Source organism: Nomascus leucogenys, chromosome 21 (assembly GCF_006542625.1).
Source record: "Nomascus leucogenys isolate Asia chromosome 21, Asia_NLE_v1, whole genome shotgun sequence".
Taxonomy (NCBI): domain Eukaryota; kingdom Metazoa; phylum Chordata; class Mammalia; order Primates; family Hylobatidae; genus Nomascus; species Nomascus leucogenys.
This window is the reverse complement of record NC_044401.1, coordinates 19,949,631-19,972,410: the sequence shown is the minus strand read 5'-3', so window position 1 is coordinate 19,972,410 and position 22,780 is coordinate 19,949,631. Positions and strand designations below refer to the sequence as shown.

Here is a 22,780-nt window from a genome sequence, read left to right as displayed (position 1 = left end):
TGTCTACAAATATTCCAGAAAGCCCCTGATTAATCTATCCAAAATAGCTGCATGGCTAAAGCTCCATTCATATCAGGTTAGCTCCAGTCTCATAAAGTCTAGAGAATGGTCAGAACCTTATATATTTCAGGAAATTAGTTTACACCAGAGCATACTGGAAAAGAAACTATATAAGGACTTCATGATGGATATCAAACTCACCATTGATAAGCTGCAGGGAATCAGGATCTGGATTCAAGGAAGAGTTCCCCAGCAAAAAATTCTGCTGCAATGTCTCAGCAATATAATCTCTGAAGTTACTGATTGTGTAAACAACGGTGGGTTTATCTTCCAGTTCCACAAGGCCATGGTTTTCCACCTTGTTGGAGTGAAGGCTAATGAGGTCCCAGGTGGTATTGCTGATGGCCTCACCATTGAAGGTAACTGCATAGTAAACATCTACGCCACTATGGATGGAAAGAGAGAACAGATTAGGTTCAGCTAAGGAAGCACAAAGAAAGGAGCATTGAACCCATGAAGAACAAACATTGGACCTAGAGGGGGAGTCTCAAAGAGCATGGATTCCATCACTTTTCTCCAAAAACCCTGGACAACCTTTTGCCATCCTCTCCTCCTTCCCAGAGAAGGAAGGGTCATAGCTCTAAGAACAGGGAAAGTAATTCTAAGGAGGCCACAGAGGCAACCCTGCAGAATGATCTGAGCATCTTCTTCCCCTATGTTCTCACTTCTCCTTTCCTCTTTCAAAGGCAAGTCCTCCCTCTTCACTGTCAGCCTACTTCCTTCTTTTCCTGTTAGCATTTTCCCCCTAATTTTTAAAAACGGTCTTTCTAATTCCTCCTCGCAATGCAAAATCCTCTCACATCACTTCATTATTGTTGTTAGATGAATTATGTATGAAACATAGTTATTTATTGTGGTAGGAAAATTATGAAAAACTTGGTACTAAAGCAAATTGATGATTATTTTCCTTTAAAATGTTGTGCTGGAGTATGACAGTTCTTTCAGGAGACACTTTGGTTGATAACCTGGACAATTTACAGTTCTATAAAGTTTAAGACTAAATTGTAAAAAACTATTATTAAGTAATTTTTTTCTCGGCCTGGTAGGAAAAATATCTCTAAAGTTATATTTTTACCACCCTCCAGGGCGTTAACCAATTTTGTATGTAACTTAGTAATCTGTTCCCAATTAACTATATGAATTTCTCTTTTTCAGCTACTCTAGAAACAAGCTCTCTCTCTCTCTCTCTCTCTTTTTAAAGCTAACTCCCTCATTAATGAATTACGTAAAACCTCAACAAGTACTAACAAACAGCACTTGTCTGGGAATTAGGCTTTTTCTCCATCAACCTTTCCACAAGCAAAAAAGAGGAGACTTCTTGGAACACAGGGCAGAAAGACAGAAAATAAATAAGTATGAGTTGATGTGTGGACATTTTCTTAACTAGTCTTTTGGAGAAATAACATCAGAATATAACATTTTAAACCAAATAAAAATACTCCTCTAGACTCCAACTCAGATTTCTCTAACTAAAAGCTAACAGTTTGTAAGTGCTGATAATGTGATAGGTATTTTACATGCTTTATCTCATTTAATTTTCATAATAATCTGATGAAAGATATTTTAGCTTCAGAATATTGTTGAGGACACAAGCCCTTAGAGCAGTTAAAAGACTTCCTTTAGATTTCATAAGATGTACTATGTGGCAGAGTCATAATTTCAACACAGATCTGTCCAACTCCAGCCCCTACATTCTGAACTAGTATGCTACCCTCTCAGTAGCTTCTATTAAACTATTACCCAAAAAAGTAATTATGAGGACAGCTCAATACCAGTCATCACTCTGGCTTCCAGCCAGTCTCTGCAGCACATCCATCATAGGCAGTAAGTACCCATCAAGTCACACTAAGATCCTTCCAGAGGAAAGGAGAATACTATCTTCCAAGAGACAAACCACTCAAGACAGACGTGCAGTAAAAGTAATTCACCACTTTCAGACATTCCACAGCAGAAAACTATTCTCAAAACAAAGCATAAAAATAAATTAATGAAAAATTGAATGAAATTTAAAATAATGTGCTTCTTCCTCTGAACTGATATATTCTCATCTATTTCTTTATTTTAGCCTTCGTTGTTTTGTACAAAGATTTCGTTCACGGTGATGGTGTCTCAGTCTCTCCTTGAGTTTCTATCCCCAGTGCTCAGCTTGGTACCTAGCACAGAGAGGTACCCAGTGCCTACTGGGTGAGCAGAAATATATACTTGTCTGAAGGTAGAAAGAAAACCACAGCACAATCAAGGTATTTACATATCTAAAGGAAAGTATCAACATAGTAAGGATGATATCATAGAGTCTAGGAAAAAAGAAATTAGTCAGCTAATTTATGTTACTAGTTAAGTGGAAAGCTTCTGACCAGTATATCGGGAGTTCCTTGTGAAACAGATCCCTAGATTGGAGATGGCTACAATAAGCTATCATGGCTAGATGATACTGGCTGCTGGGATCATATAACTTCCTCTTTTTGATTTCAAGCTTGTAAAAGAAACTTTTGATTAAAACTCCCTACAGATTTTCTTATGAGGAAAGAATGCATGAGCCAGTCAATGCTATAATAATTGATTGGTCTGTTGGCACATATATTTCTCATTTTTAAATAGATCAATGGGCATCCTAGAGAATTCATTGTCTTTTATGGTTTGGTAAGCATGAATGGTCTCAAGAGACTTCTCCTTCCTGGGAGCACTGGTCTGGACCTGGCCTGGCCTACATGGCACAGATCACACACCCTGGACTGCAGGGAAAGCCATAAAGGTGACACTCCCACCTGCCATACAGGGAAGCAGCCAGGCCTCTTTGATGTTCCTGTCTTACTCTGAGTGACTTCAATACTGTTTTACTCCCAGATATAAAAGGATACCTCTTCTAATGCAGTGGTTCAGGGCCCTTAAAAGTAGTAACTGAGCACTTTGACACCCTGTTGCTGTAAGTAGTAAAAACATCTGCTTGTCTTTAGAACTTCCCTCAATCCTCTAAGCAATTAAAATATTTCAATTTTGCACATCTGAGTATGTTGATTCATAGGTAATTCCCAATATTATTTATAAAGAAATCAATTCAGTAAAATATGCTAAAATATCGAATGATGGTTCCAAGATAGAATAAAACAATAAGAGGGTCACCTACTGATCAGAACTCACCACACCATATTCCCCCTTGCTCTTTATGAGCTTTCAGTCATTCTGATACATTGGCAGACCATAGGCACCTGCTCTGGTTCTGGATCTTTGCATATACATTTCCTTCTCTCTGCAATTCCTCCCAGCCCTTATATCTTCCACATACACATGTACACACACATACAGATACCTTCTTCACCTGGCTATTTCTATTTTACTTCAGCTTAGCTGTCATCTCCCAGGGAAACTTTTTAACATGAAGACGTGGTTGGTGCTCATGTTCTATCTCCCCACCCTATATAGGCACAATTACCTTTTGGCTCTATGTCCCCAGCATCTAGCACAATTCCTGGCTCATAGCAGTTCAATACATACTTGTGAAAATAATGAAGAAACAAATGGTCAATTTTGTTCCCTAATACAGGCAGATAAGACAATTGAATTTATGCCACTTAAACAACAGTACATGATATGCCTGACTTAATCTGAAGCATCTTCAGACTCTAAATATAACAGAGCAATTTTTAACCCTAAAGAACATTCATATTAGCTTCATATATTTGTATCTTCTGGTTAATCATTTTAGAGACATTGTTTCCTGGCCACAGCCCAGCTCTGTGAGGATGTGCATGCTCTTCCAAGTCTTAGCATGATGGACCATATCTACCTCTCCAGAAAGGTGAGTTTCTTTTTGGAATTTTTGCACAACCTATTAAACTTACTTCTAGTGTAAACATGACTCTAAGATAAAAAACTATAAGAAAAAAAGAAAAAGAAGGAGGAGGAAAGGCTATGTCAGTTAGCACTTCAGTTAGTTCTTAGGCTATGCAGAAAATCAGACAAGGAGAGTCAAGCATTTACTGGGAGCCTACCATGTGCCTTGCATGACTTTTAAATATGATATGGAAAAGATCAAGAGAAATGTTCCTGGATCAAGAAAGCTATGCAAATCAGGCAGTCTGGAATAGATTACTGGTGTTACTCTTTATTGGCAAAATATTTGCCTCCCAATGTTTCCACTGGACATCTAAATATAATACTTCTATTATAATCTACCTTGTCTAGTACAGATAAGTTCATTAAAGAAGATAAAATGCCTCAGAGAGATGTTATAATTTGTTACCATGTTTTTGTCCTGGAAAGGGAACTCAAATAAGTGCTTGAGATACCAGAAAACCATCTATTTTGAGGGCCAAGAACATCACTGTGACTCAGAATAGACTGAGTTCTGGCATAGTAATGGGGTACAAATATATCTCAGGATGAGGTACAGAATAAAAGAAAACCAAGAGGCCAAGGAAATACATGAGAAGCAGAATACACATTGGTAGATAAAATAGTATGTGATTGAAGAAAGCTGTGCTGGCTCTCCATACTCAGCAACTCCAAGTTAACTAACCACAACTGGATCATCATCTTTCATCTTCTGAACTGGACTCATGCAGCTGTTACACAGAGGAGAGTTTCTGTGTCTGATAGCTATTCACAAAGACATCAATCACGTGGAGGTAAAGTTTACCCTTTCATATTCTCTCTCCTCAGATGCCCTGATTGGCTGTTTGATGCATATATTTTTTGAAAATTAAAAATAGTGCTATCACATTTCATCAAGATCAACCAAAATAAGGATATTTTGGAGAAACTCAGACATCTCTTCTTTTATAGCTTCTTCTAGGAAGAAGATACATGCTGAAAAAGCCTGAAGCTAAATATGTAAATCGGGTACACCAGATGGATATGTTGTTGATTCACTTCAAATGCATATTACTAAATTAACAAAATGAGTACATATTTCCAAAGACATCAATCATGTAGAGGTGAAGTTTACTCTTTCTTATTCTCTCCCCTCAGATGCCCTGACTGGTTGTTTGATGCATATATATTTTAAAAATTAAAAATAGTGCTATCACATTTCATCAAGATCAACTAAAATAAGGATATTTTGGAAACTCAGACATCTCTTCTTTTATAGCTTCTTTTAGGAAGAAGATACATACTGAAAAAGCCTGAAGCTAAATATATAAATTGGGTATACCAGATAGATATGTTGTTTATTCACTTCAAATGCATATTACTAAATTAAAATAATGAGTACATTTTAAAAGAGGTACACAGCAAATAAAAAAAAAATTCATGTGCATATAAATGCTTATGAAGAGAGAGAGAAAGAGAGAGAAACGGTATGTTATATATCTTATAGACTATTTCTGTGCTATACATTCATTTATTCACGCTCAGAATATAAGTACACCCAAAAGTTACAAATAAATTTTATCAGCTGGTTAATTCCTGACAATGCTGAATAATTTTGAAAACTGTACCTAGGTTAGCAATTCTGGGTGACATCAGTAATATGGCTGACTAGAAACACCTAGCACTCATCCCCATACTACAAGAAAGGATCAAAGCAACCACAAAAATAAACAATGAGAGAAGAAATAAGGAACGAAGAATATACAAAACAACTAGAAAAAAACAACAAAATGGCAGATGTTCTCTACTGTGAATTATAACCTCGAAGTTAAAATGGGTTAAATTCTCCATTTAAAATATATAGACTGGCTGAAAGGAAAACCAAAAAAAGACAAATTATATGCTGCCTACAAGAAACTTACATGACCTATAAAGACATATAAAGATCTAGAGTGAAGGGATAGAAACATATGTCCCACACAAACAGAAACCAAAAGCAAGTGGGAGTAACCATGCTCAGACAAAACAGACTTCAAGTCCAAAGTTGAAAAAAGAGACAAAGAAGGACATTATATAATAATAAAGGAATCCATTCGGCAAGAAAATATAACAATTATAAATATACCTGCACCCAAAATGGATCACCAAGACATATAAAGCAACTATTATTAGATCTAAATGGAGAGATAGACCCCAATACAATAACAGTTGAGGACTTCATTATCTCCCTAGAAAAAATCATCTAGAAAGAAAAATCAACAAAGGAACACCAGATGTAAACTGCACCACAGACCAAGTGGCCCTCACAGACATTTACAGAACATTTCACTGAACAGATGCACAGCTGCAGAATACACACTGTTTTCATCAGCACATGGAATGTTTTCCCTGACTAACCATATGTTAGGACACAGAACAAGTCTCAAAAAAAATTTCTTATCAAAATTATATCAAGTATCTTATCTGACCACAATGGAATTATACTAGAAATCAAAACAAGAGACAAATTTAAAGCTATACAAATAAAGGAAAGTTAAACAATATGCTCCTAAATGATCAATGGGTGAAGAAATTTAAAATAAAAACAAAATATTCCTTGTAACAAATGAAAATAGAAACACAACATACCAAAACCTGTGGGACACAGCAAAAGCAGTAGTAAGAGGGAAGTTTATAGCAATAAATGTCTACATCAAACAACTAAAAAGATTTCAAATAAACAACTTAACAATGCATCTCAAAGAACTAGAAAAGCAAAAACAAACCAAACCAAAAAATTAGTAGCAGGAAAGAAATAATAAAGATCAGAGCAGAAATAAAAGACATGGAGACCAAAATAAATATACAAAAGATTAACAAAACAAACAGTTGATTTTTTGAAAAGATAAAAATCAACAAACCATTAGCTAGACTAATGGTCTATAGCATTCTACCATTACTCAAAGCAATCTACAGATTCAAAAAAAAAAAAAAGAGAGGACCCAAATAAATAAAATCAGAAATGAAAAAGGAGACATCACATCAAATACCACAGAAATGGAAAGGATAATTAGAGACTACTATGAATAACCATATGCCAATAAATTTGAAAACCTACTGGAAATAAATTCCTGAACACATATAACCTACCATAATTGAATCAAAAAGAAACTGAGCAAACCAACAACAAGTAACAAGATTAAATCAGTAACAAAAAGTCTACTGAAAAAGAAAAGTCCAGGACTGGATGGCTTCACCACTGAATTCTACTGAACCTTTAAAGAAGAATGAATACCAATTCTTCTGAAATTATTCCAAAAAATTAAAGCAGAAAAATTTTATTATTCCAAAACAAGACACGTACCTGACAAAAATTGAAAATTACAGGGCAAAATCTCTGATGAACACAGATATAAAAATCCTCAACAAAATATTAGCAAATCAAATCCAATAGCCCCTCAAAAAGATAATACACCATGACCAAGCAGGATTTATCCCAGGAATGCAAGGATTGTTCAACATATGCAAATCAATATGGATGATACATCACATCAGCAGAATGAAGTATAAAAACCCTATGATCATCATAATGATGCAGAAAAACTATTTAATAAAATTCAACATGTCTTCATGATTAAAACCCTCAAAAAATTAGGTAGAGGAAAAGCACCTCAATACAATAACGTCCACATATGAAAATGCCACAGCTAACATCATACTGCATGGGAAAAAGTTGGAAGCATTTCCTCCAAGAACTGGAACAAGGCAAGAATGCCCACTTTTACCACTCCTGTTCAACATAGTACCAGAAGTCCTAGCCAGAGCAATCAAGCAAAAGAAATAAATAAAAGGCATACAAATTGGAAAAGAGGAAGTCAAATTATCCCTGCTTGCTGATCATGTGATCTTACACTGAGAAAAACCCAAAGCCTCCATTAAAAAAATCTCCTAGATTTGATGAATGAATTTAGTAAGGTTGCAGGATACAAAATCAACTTACAAAAATCCAGTGGCATTCCTATACACAAGTAACAATCTAGCTGAGAAAAAAAAAAGGCAATCCCATTTACAATAGCTACAAGAAAAATAAAATACGTAAAAATAAATTTAACCAAGCAGGTGAAAGACCTCTGCAAGAAAAACTACAAAACACTGATGAAAGAAATTGAAAGGTATACAAAAATATGCAAAAACATCCCATTCTCCTGGATCAGAAGAATTACAATGGTTACAATGACCATACTACCCAAAGCAATCTACAGATTTGAAGCAATCCTAATCAAAATACCAATGACATTCTTCACAGAAATAGAAAAAAAGTCTTAAAATTTGTATGGAACCACAAAAGACCCCAGATAGCCAAAGCAATCCTGAGAAAAAATAACAAAGCTGATGATATGTATCATACTACTAGACATCAAATATAGTACAAAGCTGTAGTCATCAAAACAGCCTGGTACTAGCAATAAAAACAGGCACACGGATCAATGGAACAGAATAGAGAATCCAGAAATCAATCCATATCTACAACCAATTGATTTTTGGCAAAAGTGTCAAGAACATATACTGCAGGAAGGACACTCTCTTCAATGAATGGTGCTGGGAAAACTGTATATCTATATGCAGAAGAATGAAACTAGAACTTTCAGCTCTCACTCTATACAAAAAATCCACTCAAAACGGACCAAAGACCTAAATGTCAGACTTAAAAACACTATTAAATACTAGAAGAAAACACTGGGGAAACACTTCAGGACATTGGTCTTGAAAAAGATTTTATGAATAAGACCTCAGAGGCATAGGCAACAAAAGCAAAAATAAACAAATGGAATTATATTAAACTAAAAAGCTTCTGCACAGCAAAGGAAACAATCAACAGAGTGAAAAGGTAATCTGCAGTATGAGAGAAAATATTTGCAAACTATTTATCTGACATGGGATCAATATCCAGAATATAGAAGAAACTCAAATATCTCCACAGCAAAATAACAAACAATCCAATTTAAAAATGTGCAAATGATCTGAATAGACATTTCTCAAAAGAAAACATAGAAATGGCCAAAAAATATATTTTAAAATGCTCAACATTTTCATCAACAGGGATATGCAAATCAAAACCAAAACGAAGTATCATTTCATGCCAGTTAGGATAGCTATTATTAAAAAGACAAAAAATAGCAAATGCTAGTGGGTTCCAGAGAAAAGGGGACTCTTACATACTTCTGGTGGGAATGTAAACTTCTATAGCCACTATGGAAAACAATATGGAGGTTCCTCAGAAAACTACAAATGGAACTACCATATGATCCAGCAATGCCACTACTGGGCATTTATCCAAAGGAAAGGAAATTAGTATATCAAAGAGATATCCACACACCCATGTTTATTTATTTCAGCACTACTCACAACAGCCAAGATATGGGGTCAACCTGGGTGTCCAACAACAGATGAATGAATTAAGAAAATGTGGTATATATATGCAACCAAGTAGTTTAACTTCCAAATGCGTTTTAAAACATTTTTTCTTTTTTCCTTTCTTCCCAGTCTCAAGTTGTAACCTTGAAACAAACTGTAGGAGCCTTTTCCCCCTTAGTTTTAAAATATAGCCCTGAAACATACTTTGAAACTTAACTCCCTCCTACCATCTCCCATCATGTACTCCTTTACCCCATGCACATTTATTAAACCGCATGCTTATATCTAATTATATGCTTACTTAGAAGTTCCAGGGGCTAATCTTGAGACAGACCAAGCATGGAGACCCAGCTGCAAAATTCCAGAGATTATCTCAAGACAGTCAACAACCCAGCCATTGTTGAGATGATGCCAGCTGTACTCCTGTGAACCATGGCTTGAGATAAGCCACTGGAACAAGACATGCAGACCTTGTACCCAGCATCCCTCCTGCATGCCTCCCATTCCAAGTTTCCTTTTTTAATCCCCTCTTCCCAGCCTGAAGTTTGAATCATTTCTGGAGGTTAAGCTGGCCGCTTCCCCCACTGCTAGCTTTGGAAATAAAGTAACTTTCCTTTCACTGCACATTGTCCTTGTTACTGGCTTTGCAAGCAGTGAGCAGCCAAGCCTCCACTCAGTTACACATACACAGTGGAATACTATTCGGCCATAAAAAAGGAAATCCTGTGATTCACAGCAACACGCATGGACTGGAGGACATTATGTTAAGTGAAATAAGCCAGGAACATAAAATTAAACAGCCTGTGAGCTAAATCCAGCCTACTACCCAAGAGTTACTGAATTTTACATTTTTTAATAGTTGAAAAAATAAAAAAAGAACAATATTTTGTGACATGTGAAAATTATATAAAATTCAGTGTCCATAAAGTGAAACATAGCAAAGCTCATTAGATTACAATATATTGTCTATGTCTACTTTTACCTGATAGTGGCAGAATTGAGTAGTTGCAACAGAGACTATATGGCCTAAAAAGTTTAAATTATTGGCTACCTGACTCTTAATAGAAAAGTTTGACAAACCCTGATCTGAAAACGTCAGACAGTGATATTGGAAGTGATATAAGACTGGAGTTATGCTCCCCTGGACCTACGGTCTGCCATATTTACTAAACTATCTCCCAATTCAATGGACATTAGAGAAAGTGCCAAAAAGTACCTGTCGTTTTCCTTGGGGGACCTGAAAACAAAAATTGAAAATATTAAACAGAGTTTGAGACAGTTATTATTGTCACATCATTCACCAAAGTGCAAGTTCTTTATGTAATTCCTCTGAATTTCTTTGAAATGCTTCCTTAAATAAAAATGCTTGCACAGTATCAAATACTGACAAATTCCTATAGATTAAAGGAAGTGAGCAAAGGTGAAAAAAGCATTTTATTTTAAAGCCATGGTCTTTACTTTCTTCTAAATTTTTAAAATACTTTAAAATAATTCACATATGGTTATTTCTTCATAAAGAAACTTTTTTCAGTAAATCAGCAGAGTTCTCCAGTTGTTGGCTTTAACAAAATTGGGAACCTCCTTTTTTGGGATACAACATGTTATGCAGTATTAAAATCAGATGGTACACTGTAAAGTAGTAAGGGTATAGGTAAATGTCAGGACTGACTAATCCACAGGATACTGCACAACCTTTAATATTTATTATTTTATGTAGCAGATGCTTAAATAGAACTTTCCATGTGTCAGGAACGGTGCTAAGCATTTTACAAAAATTGATCTAATCTTCATTCAGATTTATTAGTATCCTCATAATATAGGTATAGAAACCACAGAACAAAGAAGATAAATAAGTTGCTGATGGTATTTCAAAAGCATTTTTTAATAAAGCAAGATTAAGGTAAATTGTCTTTTTTATACAAATGAGAAGTTAAATCCTGGAAATACACCCAAAAGCATCCAGCCAGAAGTGCAACGGCAGGATCTGAAGCCAGACAAGTTGGCTCCAAAGACTGTGTTGCCCTTCATGTGCTGCCAAATAAGGGAGGTCTTCAAAGGCCTCACATTCTCAGATTCTCATCTGAGCATACAACCGGAGGCAGCATCCTGTTTGAAAACTGCTGAAGTTGAATGGGGGCAACTGGTCATGATATGAGACTAGGTAAGTAGGACAGCTTCAAATATTTGGCCTCTTTCCACTAAGCCTGCATCACTAACTAGCGAAACAACACTGGGAAAATTATTTAAATTCCCTGTGCTCTGGTTTCCTTATTGGAAAATATGAGCATAGTAACTATCTCATAGCATTGATGTTGGAATTAAATAGCGTGTGTTAAATAGAATTAAATAGTGTTTACATATATATATATATAAAGCCTGGCACACTGTAAACGCTATATAAGTGCTTGCTGTTATTTCTGGTAGACTCAGAAGTTTTGTCAAGAACAAGCCAGAGTTGAGATGGACAACATCTAAACTTGGGCTAGAGCATCACCTAAATCATGGCATTGAGTCTAGCATGAAGGTTCAGAGCAAGAAAAGCTATAAAGTCAGCTGCTCTGTTTCAAAATTCCTCCTCCACCCCAGTTTACAAACTCTTGACTTTGGGCTAATACTTCATCCCTTTAAACCTGTTTCCTCCTCTTAAAAATGAGTATTAATAATATCTATCCTGAGAGGGCTGAAGATTAAGTGAGCTCAGCAATGTGGCATACCCCAATACAAAGTATTCACTCAGTAAATGTTCACAAGTGTTACACTGTGAGTCTTAAGCAGGGAATAAATGTCTTTAAAAGAGGTGTCTGGTTTACTCAGAACTGTTATGTTTAAAACAAGGACTAATGCATCCCTTCCAGAGTGGCCTCATACCAAGATGTCAAAATCACCACACTGACAAGTTTTAGGAAAACACTGGGGCCACATCTCGTCTGCCTTCAGGCTCCTATCAGTGCCAAATAAGACCTACGTAACTTGTCAGCAGCAAGCTGGGGACATGAATTCCTGAATTCTTAACCTAGCCAATTTTAGACCTACTATATCTCTTTGAGTTATTTTTTGGTCTTTTTCTAACTCAATTTTCTCACCTGAAAAACTAACATCAAGAATACTAATTTACCAGAAATAGCATTGAGTTACAGCATTCAAATCATTTATTATTAGAATATATATGATAAATATAATGGACATTCCATTCAGAATAAAGAATGCTACTGAAAATGTGCATATTTAGATAAGTCTATTTACCTAAATTCAAGTACACGAATTTCCTTGTAGCCTGGTAACCCAGTAAATGCATTTTCAACCTGTTAAAAGTACAAATAAAAATGATAACTATGTAAAAATATGGAAAAATATATAGAAAACAATGCTTTTAAGAGCAGAATAAAAAGTACACTGTTCACAACTATTAGAAGCTTATACACTTACCTAGGCATACCCAGGTCAGAAAGTGAAAGAAAAAATTTACCTAAACACTGGCACATTTTTCTTTTTCATTTTGTCTTTTAAGGTTTTAATGTGCTTTAATATTAATTTTTTCCAAATTATAAAAAGCATACTCCTTGTTGGCAAAGCACTGTTTTTCCCTTATGTGACGAAATGTGAAAAAAAAAATTGTTTCAAAAGAAGCTGTAATAGCATTTTATTTTATTTTATTCTTTTTTTTTTTTTTTTTTTTGAGACGGAGTTTCACTCTGCCACCCAGGCTGGAGTGCAGTGGTGCGATCTTGGCTCACTGCAAACTCCACTTCCAGGTTCAAGCAATTGTCCTGCCTCAGCCTCCCGAGCAGCCGGAATTAGGAATTATAGGTGTGCGCCACCATGCCCGGCTAATTTTGTATTTTTACTAGAGACGGGGTTTCACCATGTTGGCCAGGCTGGTCTCAAATTCCTGACCTCAGGTGATCCACCTGCCTCAGCCTTCCGAAGTGCTAGGATTACAGGCCTGTAATGGCATTTTTAAATGTTATTGTTTGGATTTGAAATCTGGCCACAGCACACACACTGAAAAACAGTCTAGTGTTTGTTTTCTGTAAGTGTGAAACTGGCTGCTGGCATCTTTTTCCTGTTCCTACAATGAAAGAGAACCACAAACACACTCAACACCCAGACGAGAGGCCTTGTGGTCAGGTAACTCCACTGGTCAAAAGACCAATTCATGAGCATCACATCTGCAGGAGCCAGTTTCATTACTGAGTCTTTAAAATCTAGCCATGTAACTCCAAATGAGCTTACTGACCGGAGGTGTAAAATGGTATGCTAGATTGGACTAAAGATGTAAAAATAATCAGGTTGAGGGGGGTGGATCACGAGGTCAGGAGATGGAGACCATCCTGGCTAACACGGTGAAACCCCGTCTCTACTAAAAATACAAAAAATTAGCCGGGCGTGTTGGTGGGTGCCTGTAGTCCCAGCTACGCGGGAGGCTGAGGCAGGAGAATGGCGTGAACCCGGAAGGTGGAGGTTGCAGTGAGCCAAGATCACGCCACTGCACTCCAGCCTGGGCGACATGCTCCGTCTCAGAAAAAATAATAATAATCAAGTTAGGCACAAATGCATATTTTAACAAAAATAACCATTTAATCTGTAACATTTCAGAAGGTGACAACCTCACCAGATGGGTCATGATGGGGCCAACATCAGAACAAAGGAAATAAATTAATGGACCTTGGCAACATCTCTGGGCATCTGCTTTTAACCAAGTCCTCATATGAGGAGAGTGGGATTTTTAAAAAATCTTGGTTCACTGAAGATCTTTATGCCTTAAGAATAAAGATCCAAAGCCAAAGAATGAAACTCTTTGGCTATAGTAATGTGCCCTGTTTTACTCTCTGAAAGGAAATAAAAAACTGTTAAAATTCTTGTAGAGCGGTGGGGAGGGGTAGAAGACACAGGACTAGAAATCAGAAGGCTGAGGGTTAGTCTCAGCTCTGTTTCTGCTGGCAGAGTGTCCATGCACAGGCATTCTTTTTTCAGAACTAATACTTCCCTGCCCACCTACCATATTGATTTTAAGATTAAAAGAAATGTACCTAAAAGCACTCCATTAACTGAAAAATGCTGTACAACTGTATGTTATCATTACTACTAAACCCATCTTAGCGTAGGCTTTGCAATCTCTGGAGTCTAAACATGTATAGGTATCTAGTTGCATGAAGTCATTCGACTTCAACATTGATATTAATGGTCAGTAAAATTTATTGAGGACTGCAATATGTGTGGTGCTTTGCTTTACTTCAAATCTCTGTGACAATCCCAAGAGATAATATATTATTCCTGTTTTATGGATGAGAAAATGGAGATTATAAGATATTAACTAACTTGGCCAAGGTCACACATTTGGTAAGTGACTGAATCAGAATGTATTCAATCCCAGATCTCTCTAACACCAAAACCCATATTCTTCCCATTGAATTACACTGCCCCTGCCTCATGATAAATGTGCTTTACAATTGGGACCAAGACTGGGAAAACTAAGGTTCATTGTAACTTCTACCTTGAATTAAAAGGAAGGGGACTCTGTAGAAGAAGGAGTACTTTGAAAGGCAGTAGGAGACCTGATTTTCATTTCTGTTCCTAGAGAGACTGAATGACAATGAACAAGTTATTTGGCCTCCTGAGCCTCATCTGTAAAATAGAGATGCTTGTCTACGTGACTGCTGTGAGCAAACAAATAGAAAGTCGCCTGTGAGCACAAGGCACTATGTGAGGATCACACCGACACTGGCACTGCCCTCAGGCACCAACACTCCCAGGCCCATCACACTGACCTTCCCCTCTCTGATGTTGTACTTCGTGTTATCCCAAGCCTATCATGCCCCCACTTCTTATCCTTTTACACACACACACACCACACACACACACACACACACACACACACAGATTAATAGCTCCTAAACCTCATCCCCTCCAAGCAGGCTTTCTTCTCCCTGTGTGTCTTCCAGTGATACCCAGAGAAGCTGAGCAAAAAATTCGTGTGATGGTGTCCTAAAGGGAGGGAGCTGGAGGATCCCCTTCGGTTTGAGACATGATCCCCTGCCTCTGCTGTTTCATGCAAAGTGACTATTGGTAGATATTTCATTCCAGGTAAGGGGACAGGGAGTACAGAGATAGGCCAGAGAAGGAGGTGTTCCATGGTAGGCCCAGAACCTTCAACACCCTCTAATCACCTCAATAGCTACCTACCTCATCAAGTCCTTGATGAAGATATTTTTCAGAGTGTTTATTGGACTTCTTTAAATCTGCAGTCATTCCATGCAATTGTTTACCTAAACACTAAGCTGTATTAAAAGTTCCTTAATCAAAGGACAGAGAAAACCAGACAGCCAGCCCAAGACACTCTTTGATGCCAGGTGGCCACTGGCCTGGCTGACATTTCTTCCACATACCATACAGCCTTGCAACTTGGCCACACCACTAGGAAAATGAATTGTCTGGCCTCCCCTTCCCACGTCTCATGGCTACAATAGTGCTTTGGCTGAGAGATGCACATTTTTATTTCTCATCTGGACACAGTATCGGGGAAGAAAATTAATCTAAGGTAATGGAATTGATAAACTTGGCTAAAGAGAACTACGTCAAGAAGGAATGAGAAAAAATAAACAGGAAGGAATGATGTGCCCTGTCATCTGACAGACAGGGGTAGATAAGCATTCAATGTCTTACTGCACAAAAGCAAAGGCAAACTAGATGGGGACTATGGGTCATTTTTGACTGAAAAAATCTTGAGTTTAAGTCCTATATAGAATTTTCCCAGAAAGTGAAGTTATAGGATGGTCTAATCCACAGTTCTTTAAAGAAATCCCTTCTTAAAAATACCTCCAACCAAGGATAGGAGAAACATTTATTTTTCACTGGATGCCCTTTTATGCTTCTAAATTTTGTACCAGTTATTACCTATGTGTTAACTATTCAAAAATTTTCAATTAAAAATACCAAAGATGAAATTAAAAGACATTAAAGTAATGGTCCCTTAAGAAAAACAATACAGTGTGTGTAGTTTCTTACAGAAGCTTATTTCTCCAAATATTTTCAAGTCAAAACCATGCCACAGAACACATTCTTCCTTGGCTGTGCAGCAAAAGTTGGAAATTGCATTTATTTTTTAGCAGATGGCAAGATTTTTCTTTCTGTGAAAGAATTCATCTGTCCTATGACTTTTCACAGAGTTTTCTGAAGAAATGGCTAAGTAACCACTCCAGGAACCAAGTAGACAAACAACTTGAAACCTAAACCTATCTTGAAACAGTGTTGTGAATATGAGAAACTAACATAGCAGGCATACTGTCTCGTTTGTTTTTGTTTTAATCACCCACCTCTGAAATAAATTCTTCTTCAAGGTGCTGGTGGTGAAAGCTGGAGGAATCCTGTAGTTCTTCCCTGTACTGCTGCCCCAAAAGGTGGATACTGAATTCTGCAATCTGTTCAGCTGCTGGTTTTGTGGCTTCTTCTATCACATTCTCAATTTCATTGCTAATCTGGATTTTTAGAGAAAGAACAATAAATGTCAAGGCTTATTCATTCAATCAACAAACATTTATTGATTGTTTCAGTGTGTCAGAACTGTGCTAAAGGCAGCTTCTGAAGATAACCTTATTATTTCGTATTTGACTTTGGAACAAATTGGGTAGACTTTAAGACATAGGCTAATAGCCAGGAGCAGTGGCTCACATCTGTAATCTCAGCACTTTGGGAGGCCGAGGTGGACAGATCACTTGAGGTCAGGAGTTCAAGACCAGCCTGGCCAACTGAAACCCCATCTCTACTAAAAATACAAAGTTAGCTGGGCATGGTAGTATGCGCCTGTAATCCCAGCTACTCAGGAGGCTGAGGCAGGAGAATCACTTGAACCTGGGGGACGGAAGTTTTAGTGAGCCGAGATCCACTGCACTCCAGCCTGGGTGACAGAGCAAGACTCCATTTCAAAAAAATAATAAATAAATTAAACAAAGTTAATAAAATAGTAAACATATGGGTAAATCTTAAACAAATTTTAGCTGTATAAGTAGAATATAATACAGTCTAATTAGTAGAATAAAAAAAGAGAGAACAAAAATACTGAAAAGTTGCATACAGGTCAGCAAAATGATCATTTGAATTACAATGTTCTAATGTTCCTATGTTGCTCAGGATAACAATAAAGATGTTGAAAAACTTAAAATTTGTTAGGTTGAATACACATTATAATTTATAGGATAAATCCCAACAGAACCGAAATATGGTTTATAATTTCTAGAAGAGTAGATGGGAAAATGCATTAGGAAAATGGCTGCACAATAAAACTACCTTGGGCTTCATTTTGAACCAGAGCTACAGCAATCTAATTTTTGTTAGGTATCTCTATATTGTTTTGTTTTCCTACTGGTTCTATAAATTGGCTTAAATCCTCTGTTTTGGATATTAACGTTCCAATTGATTGCATACAATTCCTTAATTTCTATTAAAGTGAATTCTATCTCATTCTATAAATGTTTCCAGATCTAAATCATAGCTATTCTGACTCAAGTTCAGAGCTGCAGTATCACTTTTTATTCATTTATTCACAGATATTTATCAAATGCCAATATTTGCTAGCACCATCTACTTGGAACACGGTTGTACTTAGGATAAAAGTATTGATTCAGGTATCCACTCTAGGGATTACCACCAGCCTTGTTCAGTGACAGGGAGGGTGATGAGGCAGAGTGGAGCGACTTAACCTGATTTCATGTAAGTTAAAATGTCCACGTTGGGAAGTGAAGGTGCAAGATAACTAAATTGCATCTTCCTAGTGGATACGTTTTGTCAGAGTTTGCTCTATATTAAAAAAAAAAAAAAAAAAAAAACAGGATTTGTGAATCTTGTAATTTTTTAAATGCAGTATTTAAATATATAACAAAATGTTTCTATATTCCTGGGCAATGTGTAATTTTTTTGTTAATCTGTATATATCTTTTGTGATAAAGACTCAGCTATAGGATTTAGTGTTGTTTAGTGGACAGGTTTCTATTAATAATGGTACATTCACAATGCATGGTACTTTTTGACTTTTAAACTACATAAAATGTATATTCTTGCCCAATAAAGAAGGCTAAGATCTGGTCTATTAAGGGTTAGAAGAACATAGGCAAAACCACCATAGTAAATCATGTCACAGAGGCCACAAGAGGCAGTGGGCTTACCTCAATGACAGTCCATTTCATTTATAATTCGAAGCCCTCTCTCACCAAAAACTCACCAATAAGAGCAGATTTACTCAGTTCTCCAAGGAATCTCAAAATTGTTTTTAATGTACTGGTTTTAGAATGCATGTCATTTTTCTAACAGGACACTACGTGAAGTACTGTGTAGTCCAGCAATGGGAGATAAACTCTCTCTTAATCTCTGTGTCCCATGTTAGAAACTAAGTAACAAAACAGAGCATCACTCACACTCTCCTCTGGCCTTTCCAAGCTGCTCTCTGAGGCACCTTCATAGGCGTCCACCCCTGGATGTGGAACACTGAGAGTAGTGTCTAAGAAGAAAAGCAAAAACATATGCATGAATTCAGTCCCTGATTAAGTCAGAATTCATATCACGAAAAAAGGAACTGACTTCAAAAACCATTCCCATAAATAGTTTGTTTTATTGTCCTGGAAATTCAGTGCATTCTAACCTCAAGACATATTTGTATGGAGTCTTCTCAGAGCAAGAAATAATTGTGGTAAGTTCAACAAGCATATATTGAGCACCTACTATATGCCAGACTCTGCACAAGACACTAGGAACACAAAGACAACATTCCTATACTTAAGGAGAGATCTAGTAAAGGGAACACATACTAAAAGAAGTAACTCCTCTACCAGAGAGGAGAAATGGGTAAAGGTTGGAAATTGGTTGTGAATTGACAAGTGTTAAAACTGGACCTTATCATGTTATTCTATTTTTGTAGATGTTTGAAATTTCTAACACAGAGTAGTTTGTGGGGTTTTTTAATTAAAAATAAAGAAATGAATTACCAATTTACAAGAAATATACTGGGCAAAGGAACATGTTAAACTATACCACAGAATGCAACAAGAGAATCCTTACTCTGGGAAACTCTCACAGGACGAATGACAAATGGTGGCGTTAGAATGGTTCTACGTTTTCACATTAGTGGTGGCTACAGAGTGTTTGCCTTAAAATAATTCATTAGCTCATACATTTGTTTTAAGTGGTGTTCTGACTTGTATTATATACTTAACGCTTAAGGATTTTTAGGTACCCACAACATAATGCCATAAAATAAATTTTTAAAAATTACTTTTTCTTGAGACTCTTGAAAAACATATTAAAAGAGAGAAATCTGATATTTTTAAAAAGTCAGCTGCAAAAAATGTTCATGTTTATGAGACTGTCTCAAACCATAAATAATTTTAAAAGAAAAGTGAATAAAGACACAAAAGTATACCTCCCAATGTTGAAGTATCACCAACAGGAACTGGAGAAGACAGTTCAGGACTAGAAGAAAAATGTTTGCAGTTAATAAAATGACAGACACATGAGAGTTTATTTTGGGATTTTGGGGGTTGTTTTCCAAAAAGGAAAACACTAGATCACCAATTAAGGGCTCCCAAGCAAAAGTACCAAAAAGCAAAGTTTTTAAAATTAACACTTCATAATTCATTTATTTTATATTTATTGATGCCTACTCAACTAGAATCACCCTACCTAGAATTCTTCCCTAGTTATCTTCTCATCATCCTGTTTTCTCTCTTCTCAGTTCTTATCACTATGTGAAATTTTATTTATCTTCTTATTTATCTCTGTCTCTAATGCCTTAGTCCTCTAGCACAATATTGCCCAAAATGGTAGCCACTGGACATGCGTAGCAATTTAAATTAATTAAAATTAAACCAAGTTAAAAACTTAGTTCCTCATTTACACCTGCCACATTTCAAGTGCTTAATAGCTGCATGTGGTTAATGGCCATCATACTGGACAAGATGGTAAAGAACATTTCCATCACCACAGATGTTCTATTGAACAGGAATGTATTAAGAATCTAAACCGCATGAGATTGGAGACTTTGACTAATATATTCCTGCTGTATTATCCAGTGTCTAAAACAGTACCTGCCATTTAGTAGGCATTAAAAATATATTTTGGGGATAAATGAATACTATGTGCCAGGCAATGTAGAAGGTATCTGGCATATAATTGTGAGCAAAACACCCATTGTATATGAAGGTTACGGTCTTATAGAAATTATACACACTAAATCAATAATTACAGATGAGACAAGTAGTATAGACAAGAAAGTAGTGGCTGCTAGAAGGAACATAAAACCACACACCTGATCTCATTTGAGAGATCATTGAAATCGTAAAACCTATTTATATAAAAAAAGTCAGGCTTAGAGAAATTATTTGCTGTAGGCCCCATTGCTAACAGGTATCAGGTCTCCTAGCTGTTGTTTTACCATGCCACTCTGCAACTGCAAACAAAGATAAGAAGAGATCAGAAGATCATCTAAGAAAGCCTCTCCTCCTAAAGGAAAGAAAATAGGTTTCCACAAGTCCATATTTTCACATATCCCAAAGGTATAAAAGTTAAATTACAGTAATTTGGGAACTTTTTAGAATTTTCAAGTTTGTACACATGTCCTAAGAGGAAAAGGGCTATTCCCTTAACCTTTTCCAAAGATATTGGATCAGTGGTGATTGTCTGTTTTCAACTCATAGCAATTAAAAACTCTCTTCAAGTCGGGCGCGGTGGCTCATGCCTGTAATCCTAGCTCTTTGGGAGGTCCAGGCAGGTTGATCACTTGAGGCCAGCAGTTCGAGACCAGCCTGGGCAACATGGTGAAACCCCGTCTCTACTAAAAATACAAAAACTAGTCAGGCCTGGTGGCACATGCCTGTAATCCCAGCTACTCAGGAGGCTGAGGTATGAGAATCACTTGAACCCAGGAGGCAGAGGTTGCAGTAAGCCAAGATTGTGCCACTGCACTCCAGCCTGGGTGACAGAGGAAGACTCTGCCTCTAAATAAATAAATAAATAAAAACTCTCTTCAATGCTACTAAGTCAACTTCCTAAAGTAATTTGATCAACAGTCAAAAATATCTCCCTCATAGACGTGCCCAGGTCTGTGATGTGCCCAGTAAGTCACATCTTCAGAGCCACACACCTTTAGATCACCCTACTGCTCTAAATTAGATTACAGAGGTACTCAAAGCCTCGAGATAAACATGGCACACATTTTGGGGCATCAGTTTTACTAGAAGCTTAAACAGGTTAGGAGTTAAATAAGAACTGATGTATAATTTAAAATGTTTTAATATTATAACAAACATAGCTATATTATGGAATAGAATATAAAGTTTAAATGAATATGAAGATAAAATATGATAATTCAAAGACATTTTATGATTGGAGCTGGTATGGGAGGGTCAATTAGGGGCATGTTTTCTAAATGCCCAGGCTTTGGTAGAAAATTTGAGAAACGTAAGTTAAAAAAAAAAAAAAAAAAAAACTTCACCATAAAGATCCTTCTGGTTTTAAAAATTCTATCTAAAAAAGTAAGATGTTAAACTATTACACAAAACTCATCAGTATTGTTTATTTAGAGCACATTTGCATAAAATCGCTTACTAATCTAGAAGAACCTAAAGGGATATGACATCTGGACAAGTTATTTTGATGAGCAAAGGACAGCATGAGTGATGAGGAAGCATTAAGAGGCTTCTTGGGTTACAGAAGATGGAGCTGAAAAAAATGGGATTCAGATGCATTCAGAAGAAACATTAACATAATCAGGCCTGAATAGGGTCCATCAATTGTCCACATGACAGTACCCCTTCTCAGTACCTTCATTTCATAGATGAAAGAAATAAGGTCCAAACAGGTAAAGCAACTTTCCCAGGCTCACACAAAAATTCCTAACTGTATCCAGTTCTCTTTGAATAATAATAGCAAGAATAATTACAACTAAATTTACTGAGCCCTCATCATGTGTCATACACTGCTAAGTGCTTTATTTAGGTTAACTAACTTAATTCTGGCAACCACCTTAAGAAGGAGATCCTATGATCCCATTTAGACTGATGAGGAAACTAATGCTAGAAGAGGTTAAGAATTTGCTCAGGGTCACACAGCTAAGCCAATGGAGGAGCTGTGATGTAAAATAGGCCCACTGGATGCCAGAAACCTCATTCTTACTCACCTCAAATCACTGCTTCACAACATGGCCCTTATGTGATTCCTACTCTTTAGAAGGGTTTCACTTGGCCTTCATGATGTTGGCCTATAAAAACTAAATGACCTAAAAATCAGTGTATAAGTTCCCAGAAGGAGGAAGGGGAACCTGGTTAGAGTTGCTCTATGGAGAGCAACCAGATATAAGGGTCACAATAAGGCAAAGGTATGAAAGCACAACACAGCAACTAGAATAGGATGTTGGGATGAGGTAGCAGAGAAACCGGACTTCACCTGGGGTGAGTTAAATTGTCTCCGACATCAAATCAAATTTAAGCTAATTCTCTAACTGAGCAAGCATTCAGAATGGAGAAGTTTACTT

General features: G+C 36.6%; 1 protein-coding gene across 1 annotated transcript in view; it reads right to left on the bottom strand.

Moving 5' to 3' along the window:
- IMPG2 (interphotoreceptor matrix proteoglycan 2) overlaps positions 1-22,780 on the bottom strand; it is a 104,058-nt gene that overhangs the window by 39,675 nt on the left and 41,603 nt on the right. Inside the window, exons 5-10 of the mRNA XM_030801988.1 lie at positions 19,673-19,722; positions 18,672-18,754; positions 16,578-16,739; positions 12,508-12,566; positions 10,481-10,501; positions 202-446 (exon numbers count right to left, since the gene is read on the bottom strand). Of these exons, the coding sequence (XP_030657848.1) occupies positions 202-446; positions 10,481-10,501; positions 12,508-12,566; positions 16,578-16,739; positions 18,672-18,754; positions 19,673-19,722 (620 nt within the window). The remainder of the gene's footprint in view (positions 1-201; positions 447-10,480; positions 10,502-12,507; positions 12,567-16,577; positions 16,740-18,671; positions 18,755-19,672; positions 19,723-22,780) is intronic.